Source organism: Musa acuminata, chromosome BXJ3-3 (assembly GCF_036884655.1).
Source record: "Musa acuminata AAA Group cultivar baxijiao chromosome BXJ3-3, Cavendish_Baxijiao_AAA, whole genome shotgun sequence".
NCBI lineage: Eukaryota > Viridiplantae > Streptophyta > Magnoliopsida > Zingiberales > Musaceae > Musa > Musa acuminata.
Genome location: NC_088351.1, coordinates 8,903,688 through 8,925,186, shown reverse-complemented (window position 1 = coordinate 8,925,186; position 21,499 = coordinate 8,903,688). Strand labels below are relative to the sequence as shown.

General features: G+C 41.5%; 3 protein-coding genes across 9 annotated transcripts; 2 read left to right on the top strand and 1 right to left on the bottom strand.

Annotated features, from left to right (window-relative positions):
* Nucleotides 1–1,869: 1,869 nt before the first annotated feature.
* On the top strand, nucleotides 1,870–9,637 carry LOC103977955 (phosphatidylinositol/phosphatidylcholine transfer protein SFH13). Of its 5 annotated transcripts, XM_065143619.1 has the most exons (16): nucleotides 1,870–2,283; nucleotides 2,354–2,390; nucleotides 2,859–2,978; nucleotides 3,068–3,371; nucleotides 3,690–3,789; nucleotides 4,983–5,249; nucleotides 5,403–5,480; nucleotides 5,563–5,664; nucleotides 5,746–5,795; nucleotides 5,905–6,004; nucleotides 6,478–6,567; nucleotides 6,672–6,773; nucleotides 7,586–7,751; nucleotides 7,857–8,230; nucleotides 8,963–9,037; nucleotides 9,346–9,637. In XM_065143619.1, exons 3-16 carry the CDS (start codon nucleotides 2,972–2,974, stop codon nucleotides 9,361–9,363), a joined length of 1,833 nt encoding a protein of 610 aa, XP_064999691.1. In that variant the 5' UTR covers nucleotides 1,870–2,283; nucleotides 2,354–2,390; nucleotides 2,859–2,971; the 3' UTR covers nucleotides 9,364–9,637. The 5 variants fall into 5 exon arrangements, with proteins under 5 accessions (XP_064999691.1, XP_064999687.1, XP_064999688.1 ...); XM_065143615.1 differs by lacking the exon at nucleotides 2,354–2,390; XM_065143616.1 differs by having other exon boundaries at nucleotides 1,870–2,390.
* Nucleotides 9,638–10,038: 401 nt separating this feature from the next.
* On the top strand, nucleotides 10,039–13,611 carry LOC135633750 (ubiquitin-conjugating enzyme E2-17 kDa-like). Of its 3 annotated transcripts, none has more exons than XM_065143620.1 (3): nucleotides 10,039–10,192; nucleotides 11,693–11,924; nucleotides 13,205–13,611. In XM_065143620.1, the coding sequence occupies exons 2-3, from the start codon at nucleotides 11,709–11,711 to the stop codon at nucleotides 13,433–13,435; spliced, it is 447 nt and encodes a 148-aa protein (XP_064999692.1). In that variant the 5' UTR covers nucleotides 10,039–10,192; nucleotides 11,693–11,708; the 3' UTR covers nucleotides 13,436–13,611. The 3 variants fall into 3 exon arrangements, with proteins under 3 accessions (XP_064999692.1, XP_064999693.1, XP_064999694.1); XM_065143621.1 differs by having other exon boundaries at nucleotides 10,058–10,184; XM_065143622.1 differs by lacking the exon at nucleotides 10,039–10,192 and adding an exon at nucleotides 10,735–10,868.
* Nucleotides 13,612–16,834: 3,223 nt separating this feature from the next.
* Nucleotides 16,835–18,747, bottom strand: LOC135632905 (protein MONOCULM 1-like). The gene has a single exon (XM_065141764.1). It carries the CDS (start codon nucleotides 18,552–18,554, stop codon nucleotides 17,196–17,198), a length of 1,359 nt encoding a protein of 452 aa, XP_064997836.1. The 5' UTR covers nucleotides 18,555–18,747; the 3' UTR covers nucleotides 16,835–17,195.
* Nucleotides 18,748–21,499: the final 2,752 nt, after the last annotated feature.

Below are 21,499 nucleotides of genomic sequence, written 5' to 3'. Positions count from 1 at the left end.
CAGCTTCTTTCTACTTTTTTTGTTACGTAATTTCGAGTGAAACTATGCTGAGGATGCTTGATAATCGGCATACTTCTAACTGAATCAAGAAAGAACTAATGTTGTGTATTCTTGATTATAGCAAATGTGTAGGATACTTTGTGCATTTTCTCCTATGATGCAAAATATGCCCCTGGTTGCAGGACTCTGAACAGAACTTAGAGAACACTCATGTTTGGTGCAAATAGCTTCTGTATGTTCCTTGGCTTCCTAATCCTGTCTAGGAAAATACAGCTTGGCTTCTCCCTGGTGCAAGGGTGGTGGACAATGAGGCTTTCTTCTGTCAATGTTTATACTACATTTACTACATTTGAATCAGTCTTGCAGTATGACCAGTTGGAAGAATCTTGTTTGCTGCTTTCTTTCTTATGCATCCTTAGCTACACTACCTATGATGCTTTCATATATGCAGTTTGCTTGCTCCTTAAATCTGAATTTTCAGCAGCTAATCCTTTGCAAGTCTTTTCTATTGCAGCTCAATTGTATGTACCATTGATGAAAATTCTGGGACGCAAAGCATCATTACTTTTTCATGCTCCTCCTCTACCTTCAGCATTTGACAGCCAGCATTCCCGAGGTAAACCCCCCTCTCCCCACTGCAGCTTTTCCTCTGTTTTCCATCTCTTTCTAAGGATAAGGATTGGTTGGATGATAAGTTTGGACTAAGATATCAAATCCAAGTTATCTTGTTCTCACTGTGGTCCTGCCTCACTCAGTGCATGATGTGCTTCGTACTTTCGACCCAACTTTAGAAAAGCAATTGGATGGTGCCCTCATGTTAGTGATGCTTCCATTTTGCTTCATGACATTTGACCAATAAATGTAGGGTAGTGTTCAGACTAGCAGGACCTCAGAATTGACATTGAGCAGCCATGAGGAGAATCATAATAACAACTTTAAATCAAACCTATAAATCATAGTTTGAATCAATATATGACTGCCTGCTCGATTAATGTTCCAGTCTTATTTTATCTTTTTTATTTATAGATGATAGTATCTGAACTTATAAGAGTTGCAAGTTCTTTACCTATCTTTGCTACTTTTCATACAACATTAGCATTTGACTCTGTCTTAATGAATAATAGCAAGTATTGTTAGTTGATGTTAATAGTAGCAATTAATTTATTATTAATATATATTCACCGGGCGAGATGGAACAGCGGTTGATCGACTAGTCCGTGGACGTCTAGTCGAACTACCCGCATGTTTACTGGAGGTAGCGAGGCCCCCACAGGTGCCGCCCGCGTAGGGTAAGTCGCCGGGGATCGGGTCGGTCTCGAAACGAATTGGTGAATAATTTCACGGTGGCGGCAACGAGGCTTCGTAGATCGGGGTGACGATTTAATCGGCGAGTGGCAGCACGCCAAGGGCGCGTGAGTGGTGATGGCATTCGAGTGTTGGTGGTCGTTAAAAAGCGCGCCTTGGCTGACGAACGGAACGCAAGGAAGCGTGCGAACAGCGTACGGGAAAATCTACGAATCCCGAACGCTGCGAATGCTGCGTTGCTCCGCGCTCCCCATTGTGGTGGGATTCTTCCTCCGGAATCCTGCCTTGGGCGAGACAGCCTATCCGCATTCAACGGGAGGGGAAGCGTGACGGACGTCTCTTCGAGCAGGGGCCACAGCACGCGCGCCTGGGTCCCGTTTCCTCGTCGCACGCCGATGAGAGAAGCAAGTCCCCGTTATTAATGTTAATTAATAATATTAATTAGAAATATTATATTACTGTTATTGAACGCAAGAGTCGCTTATTCGTTCCATTTCTCGAGCCAAGTCAAACGCGGCGCTGTGCCTTAAAAGTCGCCAAAGCAATTGGAAGAAAAGGAAAGGAAAAAGAATCTCGCGCCGTAGTCTTTTCCAAGAATCGCCGATCTGTTCTTTTCACCGGAGTCCACCTCGAGATACAGCCGAAAGCGATCCTTTTGCACGCTTCGCATTGACTCCATCCTCTTACCACCACGAGAGAGAGAGAGAGAGAGAGCGCGAGCGGAGTCCGCGGATCTTCCGATTCATTTCGTGTATTTGGGTTTTAGTTTTCCTTCTTGGTGGATTCTTATCGCCGTTAAAACCCGCCTTTGTGTTTCGCTCCCGATCCCAATTGCAAGAAGAACAGGTTCCATTGGGAGTGAGGATTCCCGGTTTCCTATTCGATTCCATCGGTGTGGGGAATCTTGTGATCTGTCTTACTGATCTAGATTTGGAGACCGGCGGCGACGAAGGATCGCCCTCTCCTCGCCGCAAGAGGGTACGTCTCTCTCGTGATTTGCATCGAATGAGGGAATTCTCTGACGGTTTCTTGATTGCTCTTTCCGAAGGAGAATTTGATGTGGAATCGATGACTTCTTCTTGAGAGTAGGTACTCTGTGAATGTGAACAAGTGAAGATCGTTAACCTGTCGTCTCTTTCTTTTTAGCTGTCTTTAAAGAAGTACTGTTTTTCCTTACTTTACTAATGGCGTCTTAAAGTTGTTGATTTGTTGATGGACTTGGCAAGGCGATTAGGTTCTCCTACCTCAACTTGCATTTTCTTCTGATTTTTCCAAGTTACTTAGTTTTAAAGCTACAGAATGAATCAGTCCACAGTTTCATGATTTCATCCGCTCAATTAGAAACGAGTAGGGGGTGATGAGAGTTGCAATAGTTCTGATGAATTGCAAGTTTGTCGGCAACAATAGTAATTGTTTTCTCTTCTTTATTGTTTTTGTTTTGGTATTAGCTCCTGCAAAAGTTGCATAAATTTTGTCTTGGCTAATATGTGCAGAGACTTTCGGTAATGACACTTAATTCTCTCCTGTGTTGTTTTGTCTCTGATCCTAACTAGATGGAGGCGTAGGCTCCTGGTGATCTATAAAGATCTATATTTGCATAATTAACGCCACGACCATCTCTTCAGAAGGGTAAGGTCAACCAGAGTCCCGCCTCTGCTGCCCGAAAATGACTGGTACGGCTGTTCTAATTCACGTCTCTGTGTTTCTTCGGATTATGAAATGCTGCTAGAGACCCACCTTATTGCTGTTTGTCATGTTGAAGGTCTTGAAGGGTTGCATGCTTGGGAGGAGAGAAAAGGAAAGAGATCAGATGTGGAGAGTTCGGAAGATGAAAGAAGAAGATTGACCATCGGGTCTCTAAAGAAAAAGGCATTAAATGCTTCTTCACGATTCACCCACTCTCTCAGGAAACGAGGGAAGAGGAGAAGTGTCCATAGGACTTCTTCAGTGTCAATTGAGGATGTCAGGGATGTGGAAGAGGAACGGGCAGTCTATGCATTCCGTAAGGAGCTAATTTTCAGGGACTTATTGCCTGATAAACACGATGACTATCATATGATGCTCAGGTTGTTTTTCACCATCAGAAATTGTGATTTTGGTTATAGTATTTGTGCTTTTGTAAAAACTTTTTGTTGGGCTTATTAGCTGCCTGAACTGTCACAATCTGTACTTGAGCATGCTATGAATATCTTTAATTAGTTGGATTTAACTTAAAACTGTATTAAGCCAACTGCAAGCATTTTTGATCCAATTGGGTCGATGCATTTTATTGAAGAATATATGCGCTTCCAGAATGTAACTCTGTATGGCTCGTTTTTCTAGGTAACTTGCTTTTTCAGTATTTGGTTTTCCTGATTGCTTACCGACAAACTTACATGATGCAGATTTTTGAAAACGAGAAAATTTGAGCATGAGAAAGCAGTTCAAATGTGGGCTGATATGCTTCATTGGAGAAAAGAATTTGGAACAGACACAATTTTGGAGGTATGTTGCCATAATAAGCTAGTTAGATATCGTATGTGCAACTAAAGATAGTCATATCAGATATCTATTCGCTGCTGATTTTTCAAAAGAAAAAAAGTTTGTCATATTTAAATAGGTTCAGTTCAGATGCTATTTTGAGGTTCATATTTTGCCACTTGTGTACTGGGTGACCTGGGTAAGGTTGCTTCTTCACAACCTGGGTGACCAGAGTTTATGCTTGCAGGAGTAAACACAGTATAACTTAACCGCACACATACCCCATATTAGTGTGGGTCATGTTGTTCTTCCCTGTTATTGTGCCAAGAGTGTCTTGCCTTGCAATGGCTCTGAGAGATTTTAGTGCCACAAGACTAGTTGAGATCCAACAAAATTGCATTGAGATAATTTTAACATAAAAGAAAAAACAAAAGGAATTCATGTTTGAATTAGATTATTCCAGGCTGTTTTTTATCGTGAAATGAAACTGCTCATTACTTTCTCATTCGCATGCATTTTTCATGCACTTGAATGATCATTTTTTCCAATCAGTTGGGTCATAACACTGATTATTTGAACTTTTTTTTTGTATAGATTAATTTAAGTTCCTTTTTAGGGAATTTTCATTCATCAATTTTACCTTTTAACATGTAATTTGAATTATCTCCTTTTGCTTACGCAAAAGTTACTGCCAAATTAGCGCTCATATAGACATTGATCTTCTACTCTTGGAACTAGATATATGAGTTTAGATGATTTTGAAATTATTGAAGAATATATTATGATACTCTGCAGATCTTGGAAAACATCCTTTAGGGTGCAAAAGTTATAGTACTATAAAACCCACATAGAAATGCTTTTCTTATGGGAACAAGTTGGAAGCCAAATTGATGACAATCGTGTCAGCATTTTGAACCTTGCAACCATACTAGCTGATGAAACTATTGTTTGTAATGTTCTACTTCTCTTGTTTTTCCCTTATGGATCCTGCACATATGAATAACCTCCATTTTCCTTTTGTCGTTTAACTTTTATTGCAGACTGTTCTTGGTTCAGATACCCATATTTTATTCCTTCAGTTGTCTTTTTGGAATTCTATTATATTTTTGAATTATGTTAAGAATTATTATCTAGAAGGTCACGTGTTCTGTTAAGCTAGATGAAAATTATATCAGTGAATGCTGACATATACAATGCACAACACTACTGGATGCAAGGATTTTAACTTTGAGGAGCTGGAAGAAGTTTTACAGCATTATCCTCAGGGCTACCATGGAGTTGATAAAGAGGGAAGACCTGTTTACATTGAGAGGCTTGGGAAAGTAGAGCCGAATAAGCTTATGCACATCACTACAGTAGAACGGTACATAAAATTTCATGTCCAGGAGTTTGAGAAAGCTCTACATGAAAAGTTTCCGGCTTGTTCGATTGCAGCAAAAAGGCACATTGACTCAACCACGACTATTTTGGATGTGCATGGGGTGGTATGTGGTTCCTTTCCAGATTTGACTTGTTTAAGCAGACTGTGATGAAGATATATTGTTGTTTATATAAAATACTGAGATGTTCAAGGTGCTGGAAGTGAGAAGCTGTTCGGGTTGATTTCTCTGAATCAGTATGCGTTCTCTTTGGTGCAGGGTTTGAAGAATTTCGGCAAAACAGCAAGAGACCTCTTGCTTAAAATGCAAAAAATTGATGGAGATTACTACCCTGAGGTACTTGACTTTATCCTAATAACATTGCATTATTTTTATTCATTTGTATTAAGATAGAGATACCCCACTTGTTAAAATGCAGACTCTACATCAGATGTTTATTGTCAATGCTGGTCATGGCTTTAGGCTTCTCTGGAACACTGTAAAGGGTTTTCTTGACCCAAAAACAACAGCAAAGATACATGTAAGTGTCCTGACATGCAAAGGGATTTGTTTTGCCGGTATTTGGACCACAATATACATGAATAAATATTTTATCATGCAGGTATTGGGAACAAAATATCAGAGTGCATTACTTGAAATCATTGACTCAAGGTTAAGGGCATATTATACTCTCTTGATATTGATATTGATATTGATGTCGATTTTGATGGTGGTTCTTTTTTTATGGTTTAGTAACTTATATATGTTTGTCACATTTCAGCCAACTTCCAGATTTTTTGGGTGGTACATGTACATGCTCTGTTGAAGGCGGGTGTTTGAAGTCTAATAAAGGACCATGGAATGATCCTAACATTATGAAGGTACAATTCGTTCACTTAACTGAAGTAAACATTTACATTCCCATTTGTTCACCGTCATTCCACTAGGTTAGGTTTGATCAACTAATAGAGCAACCAACTATTCTATTTGAAAGTTTTGATCCCACGAGGATGAACTGATTGAGTGATAGTTTTCTTATTCCATTCATTGTGACCCATGCATTGATGCTTCCTTTTGTTCAAGGAATACAATTAGCCAAACTGGGTTTTCCGCTTAGTCTTCTTTAAGCATGAAACCATTTGTCTTGAACATTTCAGGATTTCATGCTCGAAGTGTCACCTGTTTTCTAATCGAACTTGAATTAGCAATTCTAAAAGATATATCCTCCTTTATGTGATAATGTCCTGTTTGGATGAATACCTTGATACCAGAAGGGATTTGCTTTTTTTTATTTTACGTCTATCAAACAAGAAAAACAGGGGAAAAGTTCTTACCAATATCTTTCAAATTTTAGCTTGAATATAATGCTGAAGCAGATTCACTAAGGCATACTAGACGAATGTCAGGTGGAGATGAAGCTTTTGTAGGGTCATATTTTTTGAAGGTAAGTGTTTTTTTCATCTGTTCTATCTTTTTTATTCCTATCTTTTTGCAGTTACATTATGCAATGATCTTCCTGTAAAATATTTGAGTCTGTGTTATTGTCAGGGAAGAAGTAGCGATACATGGACACTTGAATCTGGATCAGATGTTGATGATCTTGTTTTCAAACCTGTTGAGCATAGCCGTTTAGCTCCAGTACGTGAAGAAGTGAGATTTCTTCACTCTCCTGGTTTTGAAGACCTCATGTTGTGTTTTATTTTGTTATAGTGCAGTTCTCAATTTTCCAGTGAAAATTCTAATGGTTCTGTAAAATCTATCGTCAACAACCTTGATGTAGTGTTCATTTGAAAAGCTAACTGAAATAAGTGATCTGAAAGGGGCAGCATGAGCAAAATGTTTTATCCTTTCAACAAATAATTACCTAATGCCATCTTTTCTTTTCTATTATGCAATGTATGATACATGATACTAGAGATATTTCAGAATGAATTTTTTCCCATTGCTCAGAAATTGAAAGAATTTCCTGATAAATCCTTTAAAATTAAGGATTCTACCCTTGTAATTTGAATATGGAAACGGGACCAAAAAGAAAAAGAGGAGAGGGTTTGTTTATGCACAAACCATCTTCCATACAATATATGCTAATTTTATATGCTAATATCTTCTTTTCACAATAACCTTTGAAAAAATACAACTAAATTCTGGAGGTGCTTACATTAGTAAATCACTCTCTAAACTGTCAATTTCTGTCTTTCAAATTTGCTAAAAAGGTCATTTATGGTTTCTTTTTCATTTTCTTGTATCCTTGTTTGCGTCTAATTGTTTTATATCCTAATTAATTCTTTTAGTGAGAATGATGAGAAAGTGGTCATCACAACTATGGTGTTCTTGTGAATGCATGTTAATCACTATCTTAAAAAGATAGGGTAGATAATATTAGTTTATTTGATGATGATTTTTGTTCCCCTTGGGATATATCACAACTGCTCCATGCCATTGTTTCTTGATGATAAATGCAGATCAGAGCAAGAGATTCAACAGCTTACTATAGTTGTGATGAACACTTTGTTGTGGTCGACAAGGCTATGGATTGTGTTAGAAGAGGAGAACAATCTTATGAAAAGACAAAAGATATAAAATACGAGGAACAGAGATCGTATGGCTTTTCAACATCGAATCAACATGGTATTGCAAGCTGGGTTGTTCCAATAGAGAATCTTCCTTTTGTTTAGGCAACAAATTCTCATCTCTTAGTCTTCAAAAGTCTTGATTTGTATTTGTTGTTCTCAGATAGTTTGAGCATGGCAAGTCACCCTGTCACCAAGGAGGATACAGGAGAAGGGATTTTTCAGTTGTTTTCAAGAGTATTAATAGCTTCCTTAGTCAAAATTCTATTATTCTTTCACGTTGATGGTTTTAGAAAGAGAAAATTGAGCAACATCCGTACTTCAGACGCTCAGAATTTGGCTGTCCAGCACAGTTCAACAGTGAAAAACCTTGAAGATCATTTGGGTCCTTGTTTGGAGCGGATTAAAAGGCTAGAAATGATGTTTGATGAGCTCACCAAGAAGCCTGCTGAGATTCCTTCGGAGAAAGAGCATATGCTACTTGAATCTTGGGATCGAATAAAGCATGTTGAGTTTGATCTAGAAAAGACCAAAAGGGTAAGTTTATATCATCCTGCTATCTACCTCCATAATACTGTTATATTAGTATATTCAAGATAGGAATCATGTCTTTGTTGTATATATAATCTTCTCCCTTTTTCTTTGTATCTATGCTTGGAACAACTTTCTATCAAAAGTTTTTTTCTCAATGAATAAATTAGGGCTTCTGTCCAATTGATTTTAGCACTTGTTATATATTTTAATGACATTTTCTGCTATATGATAAATGAGGATCAAATTATTTCATGTACAGGAAAACTACCTTTTGTGAATTCGCATATCCTTAATTCTCTCAGATCCTTTGTCTTTGTCTATGCTTTATTGGAATTGTTGTTTCATAAAAGTATCAATGGCAAACATTTGAAAGAGAATTTCTGTCACCGAAGGATCTTTTCTGAAGAGCTAACTAGTTGTGGGCAGACATGCTTAGATGTTGGGTTCATTATTCACTTGGTATTCCTTTCTAGGAAGAGTTTTTTATCTTTCGCATCTCTCTCCTATTTGGCATCCTTGACAGTCTATTATGTTGTATAGCGTTAACTAGGAGAGTCTATTAGGCTTCTTATTTGGATCTAATATATTCAGTTTGAACTTTTAAAGTTTAGGAACCTTGTTAGTTTCAAGCCATATCAAAGTTGTAGCATTTGGCACTCATTACCTTGCTGCTCTGTGTAGGGGTTTTTGATTCCTGGTTTTGTCAGTGCATCTCTAAAATTATATCTGTTTCAGGTATTGCATGCCACGGTCATGAAGCAACTGGAATTTGCCGAGTCGTTAGATGCATTGCAGGACTTGAAACTTGAGGTAAAATCTTGTTATATATTTTATTTCGCTTAAAGTGCAAATCATATAAAACTTTCTCATTGGTTTATATGGAGCTGCACATTTTTATCAACCAATTTATTTGTGATAATAGTTCAATATGTATGGTGGTATCATCCATAAATTTGATGCATGTCATCGACACTACTCTTCGATGATTAGCTAAGTTTTTCCCATATCATCCTCTTATACTTGAGATGAAATGTGAGAGCTAATTTTCCAACTTAAACTCAAAATATCCATCTAAAATTTTGTTCTCTGATGATTAGCTTGCTTTTTTGTTGATTCAGAAGAGAATGTTTTGTTGAGCCTCGGTGCCGGAGACGACTGCGGCGAGGGGACTACATGCCGATGGCATTGTTTTTTGGTGCACAACGTAAGCAAAATTGTTCCCTGTTGCGGTAAGAAGTGGAACTTCCTCTGTGGGCATAAGCATAAACCAACTCCAAGTTTTGTCTCTGCAATGCACGTATAGGTACGCTCATGCACTGGTGCCTTGTATTCTGTACTCGTATGCCTTGAGACTTCCTGTACACCTTAGTGATACGTGTCATGGAGCAATTGTACTTCTTTCTAGCCTCACCATCTCTTTTCAGTGCTTCATCGGGAGATTGCTCGTGTGGGACCCGCCGTTTACGAGAGAATCGGCATGCGGGTGTGATGGGAAAGAGTAGCGTTATATATATATATATATATATATTGGCCGTTGACCGACCTTATCGCTAAGGTCCCACGCAACCTTCCAATCGCGGAACGGGTAGGTGACGCAGGTAGGCGCGAGCGCAGAAGGACGTAAGAATGCAGCTACGATTAAAATCGCCGGTTAAATTCGAATTCGTTGCATGCACATGTCAACGTTATCCAGATAAAAATACCATCACATTCGGCACTTACCGTCACTGCCAACGCACATTTACCGTTACAAAACATAATGACCGTTAAGTTTTACCCGATATTATCCGTATAATACATAATAACGGTTCTCTTGTGCTTAACGGTAACCGGGAGGTGACCTGATACGACGTCTACTCTCCTTATACCGCCGTCGCCTTTTCACGCCTCTCTCTCCCTCTTTCGTTCCTTGTCAAAGCCGGCGGTGGACCTCGCATCGATCCAACTCTTCCGATCTGTAAGCAGGTCGCCTCCTTTTTTTCTTCACGGTCGCTGCTTAATTCTTCTCGAATCGGAACAATTTAATGGTCTATAGACGTTATTTTGTTCTTCCGTAGAGCTTTTCCTGTTTTCCACCCCTGTTTCGAAGAATTTTCTTGTTTAGATGGGTAAAGTAGCTTAGAGATGGATCCCTGCCGTATCTGCGCCGCTTTTCGTATGGGTAACAGTTAGATCTCGTTGATCTGTTTCGAGGTAGCTCATCGTCTTACCAACCCTGTGTTCCACGGGTTCAAACGGATATGAGCGAAAGATTTCGTTGACTTTTACATCGAGAACAAGGGCTTTTTGATTTCCTGCTCATTTATGAAGTTTATTCTTTGTTTTACTTAGTTTTCAGAACTAAAGATCGGTTTTTTGTTACATCGCCTATTCATTTTTTATGTTTTGGTTTTCTTGCTCAAGAATGATGCCCGGACGTAAAGATTTTTGTTATATGGCCTATTCTGGTAAATATGTGGCTCTAGTATTCCTAGGACCTGAGTGGAGTTCTTAACTTTGATGTATAGGAACATGGTTGGTGAGCAGACTCTTTTTTCCCTTGGTAGCTAGTTGATGCGTTGGTTGCTTGCCTGCTGCTATGATTCTAGCCCGCCATCGGATTTGTTATAAACTGGAGTACTACATAACAATCTTCCAACAGGTCAGAATATAATTGTAGAACCATCATGGCCAGATAGGTTACGGGCCATGTTGAGCCTCTGTATCCAATACTGAAACTTTTGACATCAGAATAGAGAGAGGTGATCCAAGGGTAGACAAAATTAGTTATTCCCTTATTCTTAAAAATCAGCATCTTCTATCCACATATGTTTCTGGTCGATGTGCGCGTTTAGTGATTGGTGACCTTGTAAAGCCGACGTATTGACATCTGAGAAATCTTGGGCATGCAACAAAAGAGCTTTTTCCGATTGGCCATTGACATAAATCTTTGTATTAGTAGTATTTCTTTTGTTTGTGCATGGCCTGGATGTTTGTGTGCTGGCGTATAATGGTACTCGAAATGCCTGCTGTTGTGTTCTATGTGTCGCAAATACCATTAGTTAGGCAGAAGAAGGCCTAACCATCAATATGTGTGTATCTTTTGACTCGAGGAAACTTAACAATATTACTTATCTTTAACTTCCAGGATTCTTCTAGCAATTATATCATAAAGCTCTCATATCTAATACATGGCGAGTTGAAAAATGAACTTCTTGCTTTTATATCTTGGAAACACCTAACATAAATTGTCTGCTGTCTGTTGTTGTTTGTGTAATATGTGCAAGATATTGCATAGGTTAAGGTGTGTTCAATTAACTCATCTCTTGGATTTCCTTGTGGTTAAGTTTTGGCTTATATTTTCATCAGCTGTCCACTTGCTTTTTAGTTTTCTGCAAAATTCTGTTCCTGGAGAAATTTTTTTTTTGTTTCCTTAAAGACAATCTGTTTGCTTATGGATATATTCCCTATTCTGACATATTTTAGAAAATCACAAGACACTATGGCTAGCAAACGGATTCAGAAGGAATTAATGGATTTGCAGAGGGATCCTCCAACATCATGCAGTGCTGGACCTGTTGGGGAAGATCTCTTCCAATGGCAGGCAACAATCATGGGTCCTGCAGACAGTCCTTATGCAGGTGGAGTGTTCTTTGTTAAGATACATTTTCCACCTGACTATCCATTTAAGCCTCCAAAAGTCAACTTCCAGACAAAGGTGAGCAGAAATAAGTGTGTATATTGATTTTCATTTTATTCTTGCCCGCAACACTTTTTGTTGCATGATCTGTGCTAGAAATGTGTCTGCAGGTATAATGACTGGTTCTTGTTATCACATAAACTAAGAGGATATTTGACACTAGCAATTGAGATTGCTGTTATTTTGATTGCTTTGGTACTCAATTGCAGCAGATTGGCACCTAATTTGTCTTGCAAAGAACTTAATTTGTTCAGAGATATCGTCAATTGTTTGCTAGAAGGTTTCAACGTCTTTCACCTCTACAATTGCTATGTGATATGCATAAATGTCTGCATTTGCTTTTAACAAGTATTTCGAACTATGTCATGCTTTCAACTCATAAATCATAAAATCGAAGTCCTTAACCTTTCTAATATTTCTTCACATGGAATTTTACATGCTTATTTTAGTTACTTGGAGCGCTTGCATTGAATTCAATTCTGATTAACAACCATTTTTCATACTCAAGTTCCTCGAAACTCACCTGTATGGTTACAGAAACTAGAGCATTGTAGAATAATCTATAGATAAAAGCAGCATTTGCTGTCTGCTGCTGAAAGAGGAATGTTAATATTGCACTTTGTTGACATTAATAAGTAGCTAGCTGTAGAGATGTCATGCTTGCATTAGTCATTTTATGTGTTTTCATGTTATGATCCTGCTTTTAATTTCTCAATGCATCGAATTCTTAAGGTGGATATTTGTGGAACAACATTAAGAGGCACACTTTCTAACAATGAGTAATTTTAAGATCTTGTTTGTTTAGAAGTTTGTATTTATTGGTTAAACCAGAAATTTTTGGGTGCTTCATTCATGGGCCTTGATTGTGCATATCTCTATTGGTACATCGAAACAGAACCGGCATTCTGGTTGACCTAATATCAAGTAGGAGTATGTAGTGGTTTCTTTTTCTTTCTTCTCCTTTCTGAGATCTACATATTCTCAGTTAGCTTGAAGGTTTTTTGCCGTGTTATTGGGCATTTGGATGCTCGACAGGAAAAAATATATATAGTTCTTAATAAATCAATGATCAAATTATCTGTTTTTGGTTTGGTATATCTTGCTAGCTGCGCCATTGTATCAAATTATCTTATACCTTTGAGATTAAAGTATCAGAGGAATTTGAACCACATGGTCACGCATGTTAGATTTTGCTTTGGATCAATTGATTGCCTGTGAAATCCATAACTTTAAGCTGAAACAAGTTTGCTGATGCGAAAAAAAAGCACTTTATTAATTCTGGATGTCAATCATTGTAGGTTTATCACCCCAATATCAACTCGAACGGAAGCATCTGCCTCGACATCCTCAAGGAGCAGTGGAGCCCTGCACTGACGATATCAAAGGTCCTCCTCTCCATCTCCTCCCTTCTTACAGACCCCAATCCTGACGATCCTCTCGTCCCTGAGATCGCCCACACGTACAAGATGCAGAGGTCTCAATACGAAGAGACAGCTCGAGCATGGACGCAGAAGTATGCTATGGGTTGACAGCACCCCCACCTCCAATCCAAACTGAGATGTGTAATATGTTTATGAGAACTAAGAATAACAATCCTTCTCCTTCATGTTGTATTTGAAGACCCTAAAAGATCAAACTGAGCTCTCATGGCATGATCTGAATGTATAATAGTTCGGAATTGGAAATCATACGTGCAGATTTTTCACTGGGCATTTTCTTTATGTGTCAGTTCTGCTGGCAGGGTTGAAGTTTGAGTGTGTGTTTTCAATTTCTGATCAGTTTATATATATATATATATATATATATATATATATATACCAGTTTTGTCTCATGGAATTGGTATTAAAATTGATTTATAAATGTCTGTCAGGTGAATTATTACTGATTTTAGTGAAATATTTGAAGTCAAATTTAGAGTTAACAAAATTAATATGATTTAATGAAGCTAATATATCAATTATCTCATCCTATAATGAATGTCATGTAAGATTGGATCTCATAATTTATTATTAATATTAAAAATATCTATGCAAACTATCATCCATCAACACCAACAAATACATTTACGTAGAAGGAAAGAGAAGGACGGAGGGGATGCAATAACTCCTTCCTCGCAGAGTCGGGTGTTGGACGTGGAATAATAACAGGAGACGGGATGAGGCCACGCGATCGGACCACTGAATGCAGCAGCGCCAGCGCTCCCTGAAGCAGCGAAGGGAGACGCAACAGCATGTGCTGTGTCTCCTGCCACATTGCACACGTGTGCGACTCGTCAACGTCACATCGTCGTCTCCCACGTGCCCGATGGAGCGTGGGAAGAATGTCTTGACACACACACAATCCCCAGAGGAGAGAGACCTCTCTCTCATCACCCACCCCGACGAGAGGTCATCTTTATTTATTTATCTATTTATTTTCTGATTCATAGCAAATAAAGATGGGACGAATTTTCAACCAAAAAAAAAATCTATCTTCGCAAATGTCCCTCATTTTTTTAATTTTTTTTATAATAAATTTTTTAACTAATACAAATCTCTCTCTCTCTCTCTCTCTCTCTCTCTCTCTCTCTCTCTCTCTCTCTCTCTCTCTCTCTCTCCACCCTGCCGTCAACGACACCCCCACCAACTACTGCAAACCAGAGCAAGATCCTTTCCCTCCCCATCACACTCACTCGCTCTCTCTCTCGCTCTTCCTCATGTCAGAAACTTTGAGCCTTACCCCTCCCAGTACAAGCAATTCCATCCATAGACTTGAGCTTGCTCACATCTCCCTACACAAAGGGCTTGCTCCCACCTCCTTAGTTTTCACCCTCTCTCTCTCTCTCTCTCTCTCTCTCTCTCTCTCTCTCAGTGAGAAGTAGTCACTTTCATCTGCACTACAGTCTTCTACAATAACCATGCAAATATACGAGAAGGAAATCTGCTAATAGATATGGTGTGTATATTACAGTGAGTGTATGTTTTCTTTGATAGAATCTTCTCCAAGGATAAAGCATCAGTGTGTTCTTTCCTTAAAGAAAGTGTGAGATAGTGAGACACAGAAAGACTTTGATGAGTTCCCATACGTCTTTTAGTTCGCTCTTGGAAGCACTATCGGTGGTTCGTTCCATGTGTTGCCAAGAGCTGTGGATGGTAGCATGGTTCCCAGGAGCTCCTGCTTAGCTAAGACCCTAAGCTCTGAAGCTACCTAGCTAGTTCGCTTGGAACAAGCTACGTCAAGAGACCACATGATCCTACAAGAATGCAGGGTAACCAGATGAGATGCACTGGCTTGGAATTTGCTTGTCCTTGCTGAGGTCAATGGATCTGAGTGCAATAGATGTATAGATCACTCGGTCCGCAAAGGCGTATATGTTCTTCTTCTCGGATGCTATGATCCATTGAAGAGCATGAACAATTGGAAGAGGAGGTTGGGTCTTTGATGAACTGGTTCCGGAATTCCTGTTGATATCCACACACAATCTTGCATGCGGCACAAAAGAATTAATGCAACTCTAATTTCTCTCTCTCTCTCTCTCTCTCTCTCTCTCTCCTTGGAGAAAGGAAATTGTTGTGCGGTTCAGATCAGCAGGCGACCTCATAAATATATCCTTCCTCAGCTTTCAATCATTAAGAAAATAAATGCAGAATCTCTTTGACAGATTCTGGTCTGTGACGAATCACATTCCCACCTATCATTGCAATAAATGCGATCTGTACCATATTGCGTTATGGCCAATCTTGTACCGAGCTACCTGCTCGCTTCACCCACACTCACACAAATGGTCATCGCAGGGCGCTCATCTGTTTATACCGACAGATGAACAAGACGGATTCGGATTTGTTCATATAGAATTCATGTCATTGAATGCAGCTGCTCAGCAGAAATGCATGGCAGAGGGTGTGTTGCTTCCGCTGTGTCGTATCCTTTTTCTGGTGTCAGCGTAAGCCATGGTAGGAATGAGATCGAAAGATACAAACTTGAACAAGGAAAGACATGGTCAAGCTTGATATGTGTTCCTTGTGAGCTTCTCGATCGTCAGTCATCGTTTCTTAGGCTTCACAAACTCGAACAAGGAAAGACATGGTCGTCAAGCTTGACATGTATTCCCTAGGAGCTTCTGTCGTTTCTTAGGCTTCACAAACTGGAAGAAGGAAAGACTTGTGTATTCCTTGGGAGCTTCTGGATCATCATCATCATCGTTTCTTGGGCTTCACATAGGAAAACCTAGGAGAAGAAGGAAGAAGCAAAGGGCAGGGGGAGGTGCGAGAAGGAGGAGACAAAGGCAGGTAGGGAATCATTGAAGCTTGAGCTAGGAACCCAGCATGCAGGGATCCCAAGGAAGGGGGGGAGGGGAGACATGAACTGGGAGTGTGATGTTTTGTGGGATTGATTTGCTGGGAAAGCGGGGCAAACGTTGCCACAAAAAAAGTCTGGCGTCGAGCAAACCCATGAGTTTGTTCGAGGGGACATGAGGCAGGATTTAAGGCGCGGTAGGAAGGCAGGAATCAGCCCCAAGAGAGAGATGATTGGCATATTTGGGACATGAGCACAAGAAACAAGAACTAAACCCCCATTATCGGGAGCACATCCCAGCACAGACTATTCTAAACACCCCACCTCAGTGGTGGCCTTCTTCGACTTGATGATTACTCTCCCATCCCCATAGATGCCATTTCTCGAACCCCTTCGATTGCAGTTAGTGGTCACTCGGCCATCGTTACTGCTGATCTAACACACAAAATATAAGTCATATGCAAGCATGAAAACAATCGAGCCTTGCATAAACTACACAGAAAGAAGACAAGCCACAGCATGACACCATGACTTCCCCTCGTGGAAGGAAACAGTTTTATAACCCAAAGGGACATCCATTGCAGGAGTAGAAGAGGAAGGGGATACATCATACATTATAACAGAGAGAGAGAGAGAGAGAGAAATAAGGAAGATAATAATTAATGGTGCAACCGCCCTGGCTTTTATTATAGTTTATAAGCATAGAAAACTCTCGAAGAAGGGGGTTTGGGATGGGAACGAGGAAGCTCACAAGGAAAGAGATTTGAGGAATGGCGAGCATCAACAGTTCCCTTTTGGGGTCACAACTACCAAAATCCCATGCAACGTGCAACACCTCCACCGTCTCCTCCTTCCAAGAAACATGAGCTGAAACTAGGGTTAGGGTTCCTACCCAAGATCAGATATGATGATGACATATGTGCTAAGATCTATTACCTTCGCTTCCCTCCCTCTTCTCCGGAAGGAGAAGGATTCGACCTATTTGCTTTCAGCTTCCTCCCTAGGGCTGTTGCACTAATGCCAAGACGAGACTGAGAAGAGGGGCTTGTTCTGCCACCCCAAGAAAAAGGAATCCCTCACCGTGTGGAGCTGATACCCTTCCGATGGATAGTGGAGGCGGAGCAGAAGCCGCGCCTGCGACAGCGCGAAGGGGCTGAGCGGCAGGTTCGTGAATCCTGCGCCTCGCATCAGAGTTTCCCACCGGTCGAACCGCTCGTGCCGCTCCCTCCTCCTCTCACCCTCCCGGGCGACGACGTCCTCGATCTCGCGTCCCAGCCAGACCTGCTCCACCGCCGCCCGCTCACGGCTCGTCGGTGGCAGCGTCGCCTCCAGTGACTCGAACACCGCCGTGTAGTAGTCCAACGCCTCCATGAATCTCTGAAAGAAGATGGGCGCGTTGTGGTTCGCCTCCCTCTCGGCGACCGTCACCACTGCAGGGTTCATCGCTCGAACAGCTTGAAGAAACGCCCTTAGGTCGCGGGAGTCGTCACTGCCACTGCCGTCTTGTAGTAGGTTGTGCAAGAATAGTACGCAGTTCACGGTGAGGATCTCGCCCGGATGGAGTCGGAGAGAAGAAGAGGTGAAGTCGGTGGTGGTGCTAGAGCTAGGGTCGCTGGTGGTGGAGGGGAAGAGGAGGGGGTGGAATTCAAATCCTAGGCCGAGAGAATCGGCGAAAGTTTGGAGTCGGTCGCCGGTGCGGCGGAGGACATCGAGGTTCCTTCCGGTGCCGGTGATGCGAATGGAAGGTGGATTGTTGGGGTCGGAGCGCTCCGATATGGCTTGGAGCAGCGGCGGCCATTGCAGTCCGTGGGAAGTGTCGAAGTCGAGGATGTGGACTTGGCGGTGGCCGTCGACGGCCTCGAGGATGGCCTGGTTGGCGGTGAGGTGCGCGAAGCGAAGGAATGGGGTGATCTGGTTGAACGATAGGTAGGAGGACTGGAGGGCCTCCGGAGAAGCAGCGTCGACGGAGGGGAAGAGGGGGTCGACGCGGAGGGAGAGGGCACGGGCGAATTGGTGGACCAGGCGGTCGGTGGAGTCGCCATAGGGGGAGGCGGTGGCCAAGAGGAGCGAACCGGTGTGCCGCGCCGCCGGGAGGTCGCCGCGGTGGACAAGCTCGGCGCAGCTGACGAGGAGCTGGCGCACAGGGGCGGAAGGGGAGATCAGGCCATGCTGGGAGTTAGGGTGGACGGGATTGGAATGGCGGTGGTGTTCTTGATCTCCTTCTTCATGGGACTTGAGTGAGCTAAGCATATCTAAAGCCTCAACAAGCGGCGGGGGGGAGGAGCGAAGGGCAGTGGAGGAGTACCTGTTGGAGTGAGGAGGAGAAGAGAGCAGTAGCAGCTGAGGAGGGAGAGAGATTGGAGGGTTTGGCATCCCTTTGCTTTAATAGGACATCTGGGAACGCAGCAGCTTCCTTGACAGGACATGATCTGCAAAGAACACAGCAAGTGTGGGGATTGATAGTTGCAGTAGTTTTAGTAGTAGTAGTAGTGGTAGCTACTTAGATTGAAGTAGGGAGTGGCAGCTCCTCTGTGTAGTCTCACTGTTCACCAAGCCCCATCTCAGATCTCTCTCTCTCTCTCTCTCTGTTTGTAAGGGGGGGGGGGGGGGGGGGGGGGGGGTGACAGTGTGGCAGGGGTGGGGAAAAGTTTATGCTTTTCTTGTCTTATATTACATGGACTTTGGTGCCTTGAGCTGGGAGCTGATTTGTTGTCAGCTTAGGAATGATGAAGGGGCTAAATGAGAAGGGTAGGAATCTAAAACATTCTGAAAGTTCGGTGGGGGAATATTAGGATAAGAATATGATGAACGAGATGGAGGCATGCAGTGAAGGAAGGAGAAGAAGAAGAGAGAGAGAGAGAGAGAGAGAGAGGAAATGAAGTCGGGGAGGGCGATGCTTAGTTCATGCATTAAAAGCGTGTGCATGAAAGGTAGGAGCCCTAAGTGAGTGTGGCGACTTAAAAAGACTCAGAGAACTAAAAGATGCTCTTGAATCATGACTGAAACCCAGAGAGGGGGGGGGGGGAGGAGGAGGAGGGGAGCGTCGAGAGATCCACTCCTCAACAGTACCACCAATTCCTCTCTCTCTCTCTCTCTCTCTCTGTGATTTTTTCTTCTGTTTCCTCTTTGGTTTCTCTCTCTATCTCTCTCTCTCTCTATCTGAATCTTAGACACGCAAAGCTTTTAATGGATGAACGCAGATCACACACAACCAACTCCAACCATCTCTTGTTTTGTCTCCATGTGGGATCGTCATTGATGGCTCGCAGATGACTTCCTTGCAGCCCTCCCTTGCTGTCAGTACAGAAAAGATTGTTGCAACAAGCAATCTCCTCCCTCTCTCTCTCTCTCTCTCTCTCTCTCTCTTTGTGTGTGTGTGTGTCTGCACACACTAGAGGAAGGGGCACAGCTAAAGGAGGTCCGGCCTCCATCACTGATACTCCCAGTGAGTTCTCACATCACAACGAAACCAAGGAAGCATCTTGGTACAACTCATTAGCAAACAAATGGGATATTGCAGACCCAGAAGAAAGAAGAGAGAGAGAGAGAGAGAGAGAGAGAGGCCATTTGACAAAATGGATGGAATGTTTCAGAGCCACAGCCCCAGATAAGGCAATCCACCAACATCTGCCCCTCATCATGAAGAGATCCCTTTGATCATAACACTCATTAACATGCCTAACTTGCCACCATGCTTAAGACATGCACGCAACTTCTGACTCCTCACTCACAGCAACAACAGCCTCCAAAATCTTTTTCTTCCCCATCTTTTCGCTCACCTGAAGACCATGGCCAGGAAGAAGAAGGAGGAAAAAATCTCTTTGAATCTATATATCCATGTAGTTATTAGAGAGGAGGAGATTAGGAAGAGGAGGAGACCTTTTCCTCTGTGTTACAACCAGCCAGCATAAAGAAGTGGAGCAGATCTTACTGGTGGAAACTGAAGAGCTCTCATCCCAAAACAGAAAGAGAATCTGCAGCTCATCCCTCTGCCCCGAACTGCATCAGGAGAAGGGAAAAGGAGAAGTTAATGGGAACAGGCAGCTGCAGAACATGCCAACGCGAAATGGCATGGAAAAAGAGCCCTGAGGGGGATCACAATGCCCCCATCAAACAACCAAACAAATATAACTTGTTCTTCTTTGTTGAATTTTACCTCTCTTTGGGTGCACTGATTTGACATGCTTAAAAGTCCACCTTTTTCTCTATCTTCGGATCTCCCTCCCCATCTCTCTCTCTCTCTCTCTCTCTCTCTCTCTCTCTCTCTCTCTCTCCATAAAATATAACCTGTCCTTCCTCACCTTACTTCTTCCAGCGTCCATTCCTTTACTCGGCTCCATGCACCACTGCCCCCACCCAACATGAAACCTTGGATCAGTAAAGCAGTGTGTTCGCCAAACAAAATATATAATAACTTTGGAATGTGAGAGAGAGAAAAGGAGACAGGTTGAGGAAGAAGTCTTGAGTGGAGTTCAAGGCAGGAAAAGGCAACACACTCAAGAACACATGGGGACCAAAGGATGACACCCTATTATGAAAAGCCCTGAGAGTAATTAGCTCAATGAAAAGAGAAACACCGATGCATACGCAAAAAGAAGCCCACTTGTTGGTTCTGTCACTCTCATCTCCAATCTCTAACATAGTAATCCCTTCCAACAAATGAAGCTCCGACCTCACTAGTGCAGAGATCTTTAGGCCTGCCGAAGTGAGTTGCAGCAGTAACTGGTCACAGGTTACATGTCTGATGGAATGGATAGAAGAAAGAGATGAGCTAAATGGCACAAGCATTCTCCGACTTCCAACTTCTTCTTAGAGTTCTCTATTGCTACCTTCTAAGCTCCAGAGGCCATAGGAAAGTTAAACAACACACCCTCACACACAAATCTTTTGCTTAATCTACATATTTCAGGGATCCAAATCATCATATGTTCAGAAACCAGAGTGCACTGATATGAGATTTTCAAAGGCACAAGTGCTAAAATATTAGGATTGAAGAATAATTAAAGACATTATTTGCAAAAACTGATTTCAAATTTAAGTCAATATAAGGGCTAAAATTGTTTGCAAAAAAAAAAAAAAGATAAGATTAAAGAGAAATGTGTATATGCAAGTATTTTTACTTCCTCACATTGGATCAAGGTGCTCTCCTAGGGTTCTTTGGAGGCTGTACTACTCTCTCCTTTGAAAGCTTTATTATCATAACATGACATTTATATATATTAAATGCTGAAGATAAAAGAAACTTATCAATATATATATATATATATATATATATATATATATATATAATATATATATATGTATGTATAAATAATACA

Excerpts from the sequence above, each read along its gene's own strand:
- LOC135633750 (XM_065143620.1), top strand. The coding sequence starts at position 11,709 with ATGGCTAGCAAACGGATTCAGAAGGAATTAATGGATTTGCAGAGGGAT. Across the intron at positions 11,925-13,204 it reads AAGTCAACTTCCAGACAAAG|GTTTATCACCCCAATATCAA; the intron begins GTGAGCAGAAAT and ends CAATCATTGTAG.
- LOC135632905 (XM_065141764.1), bottom strand. The coding sequence starts at position 18,554 with ATGCCAAACCCTCCAATCTCTCTCCCTCCTCAGCTGCTACTGCTCTCT.
- LOC103977955 (XM_065143615.1), top strand. Across the intron at positions 5,481-5,562 it reads ATGGAGATTACTACCCTGAG|ACTCTACATCAGATGTTTAT; the intron begins GTACTTGACTTT and ends GTTAAAATGCAG. Across the intron at positions 5,665-5,745 it reads AAACAACAGCAAAGATACAT|GTATTGGGAACAAAATATCA; the intron begins GTAAGTGTCCTG and ends TTTATCATGCAG.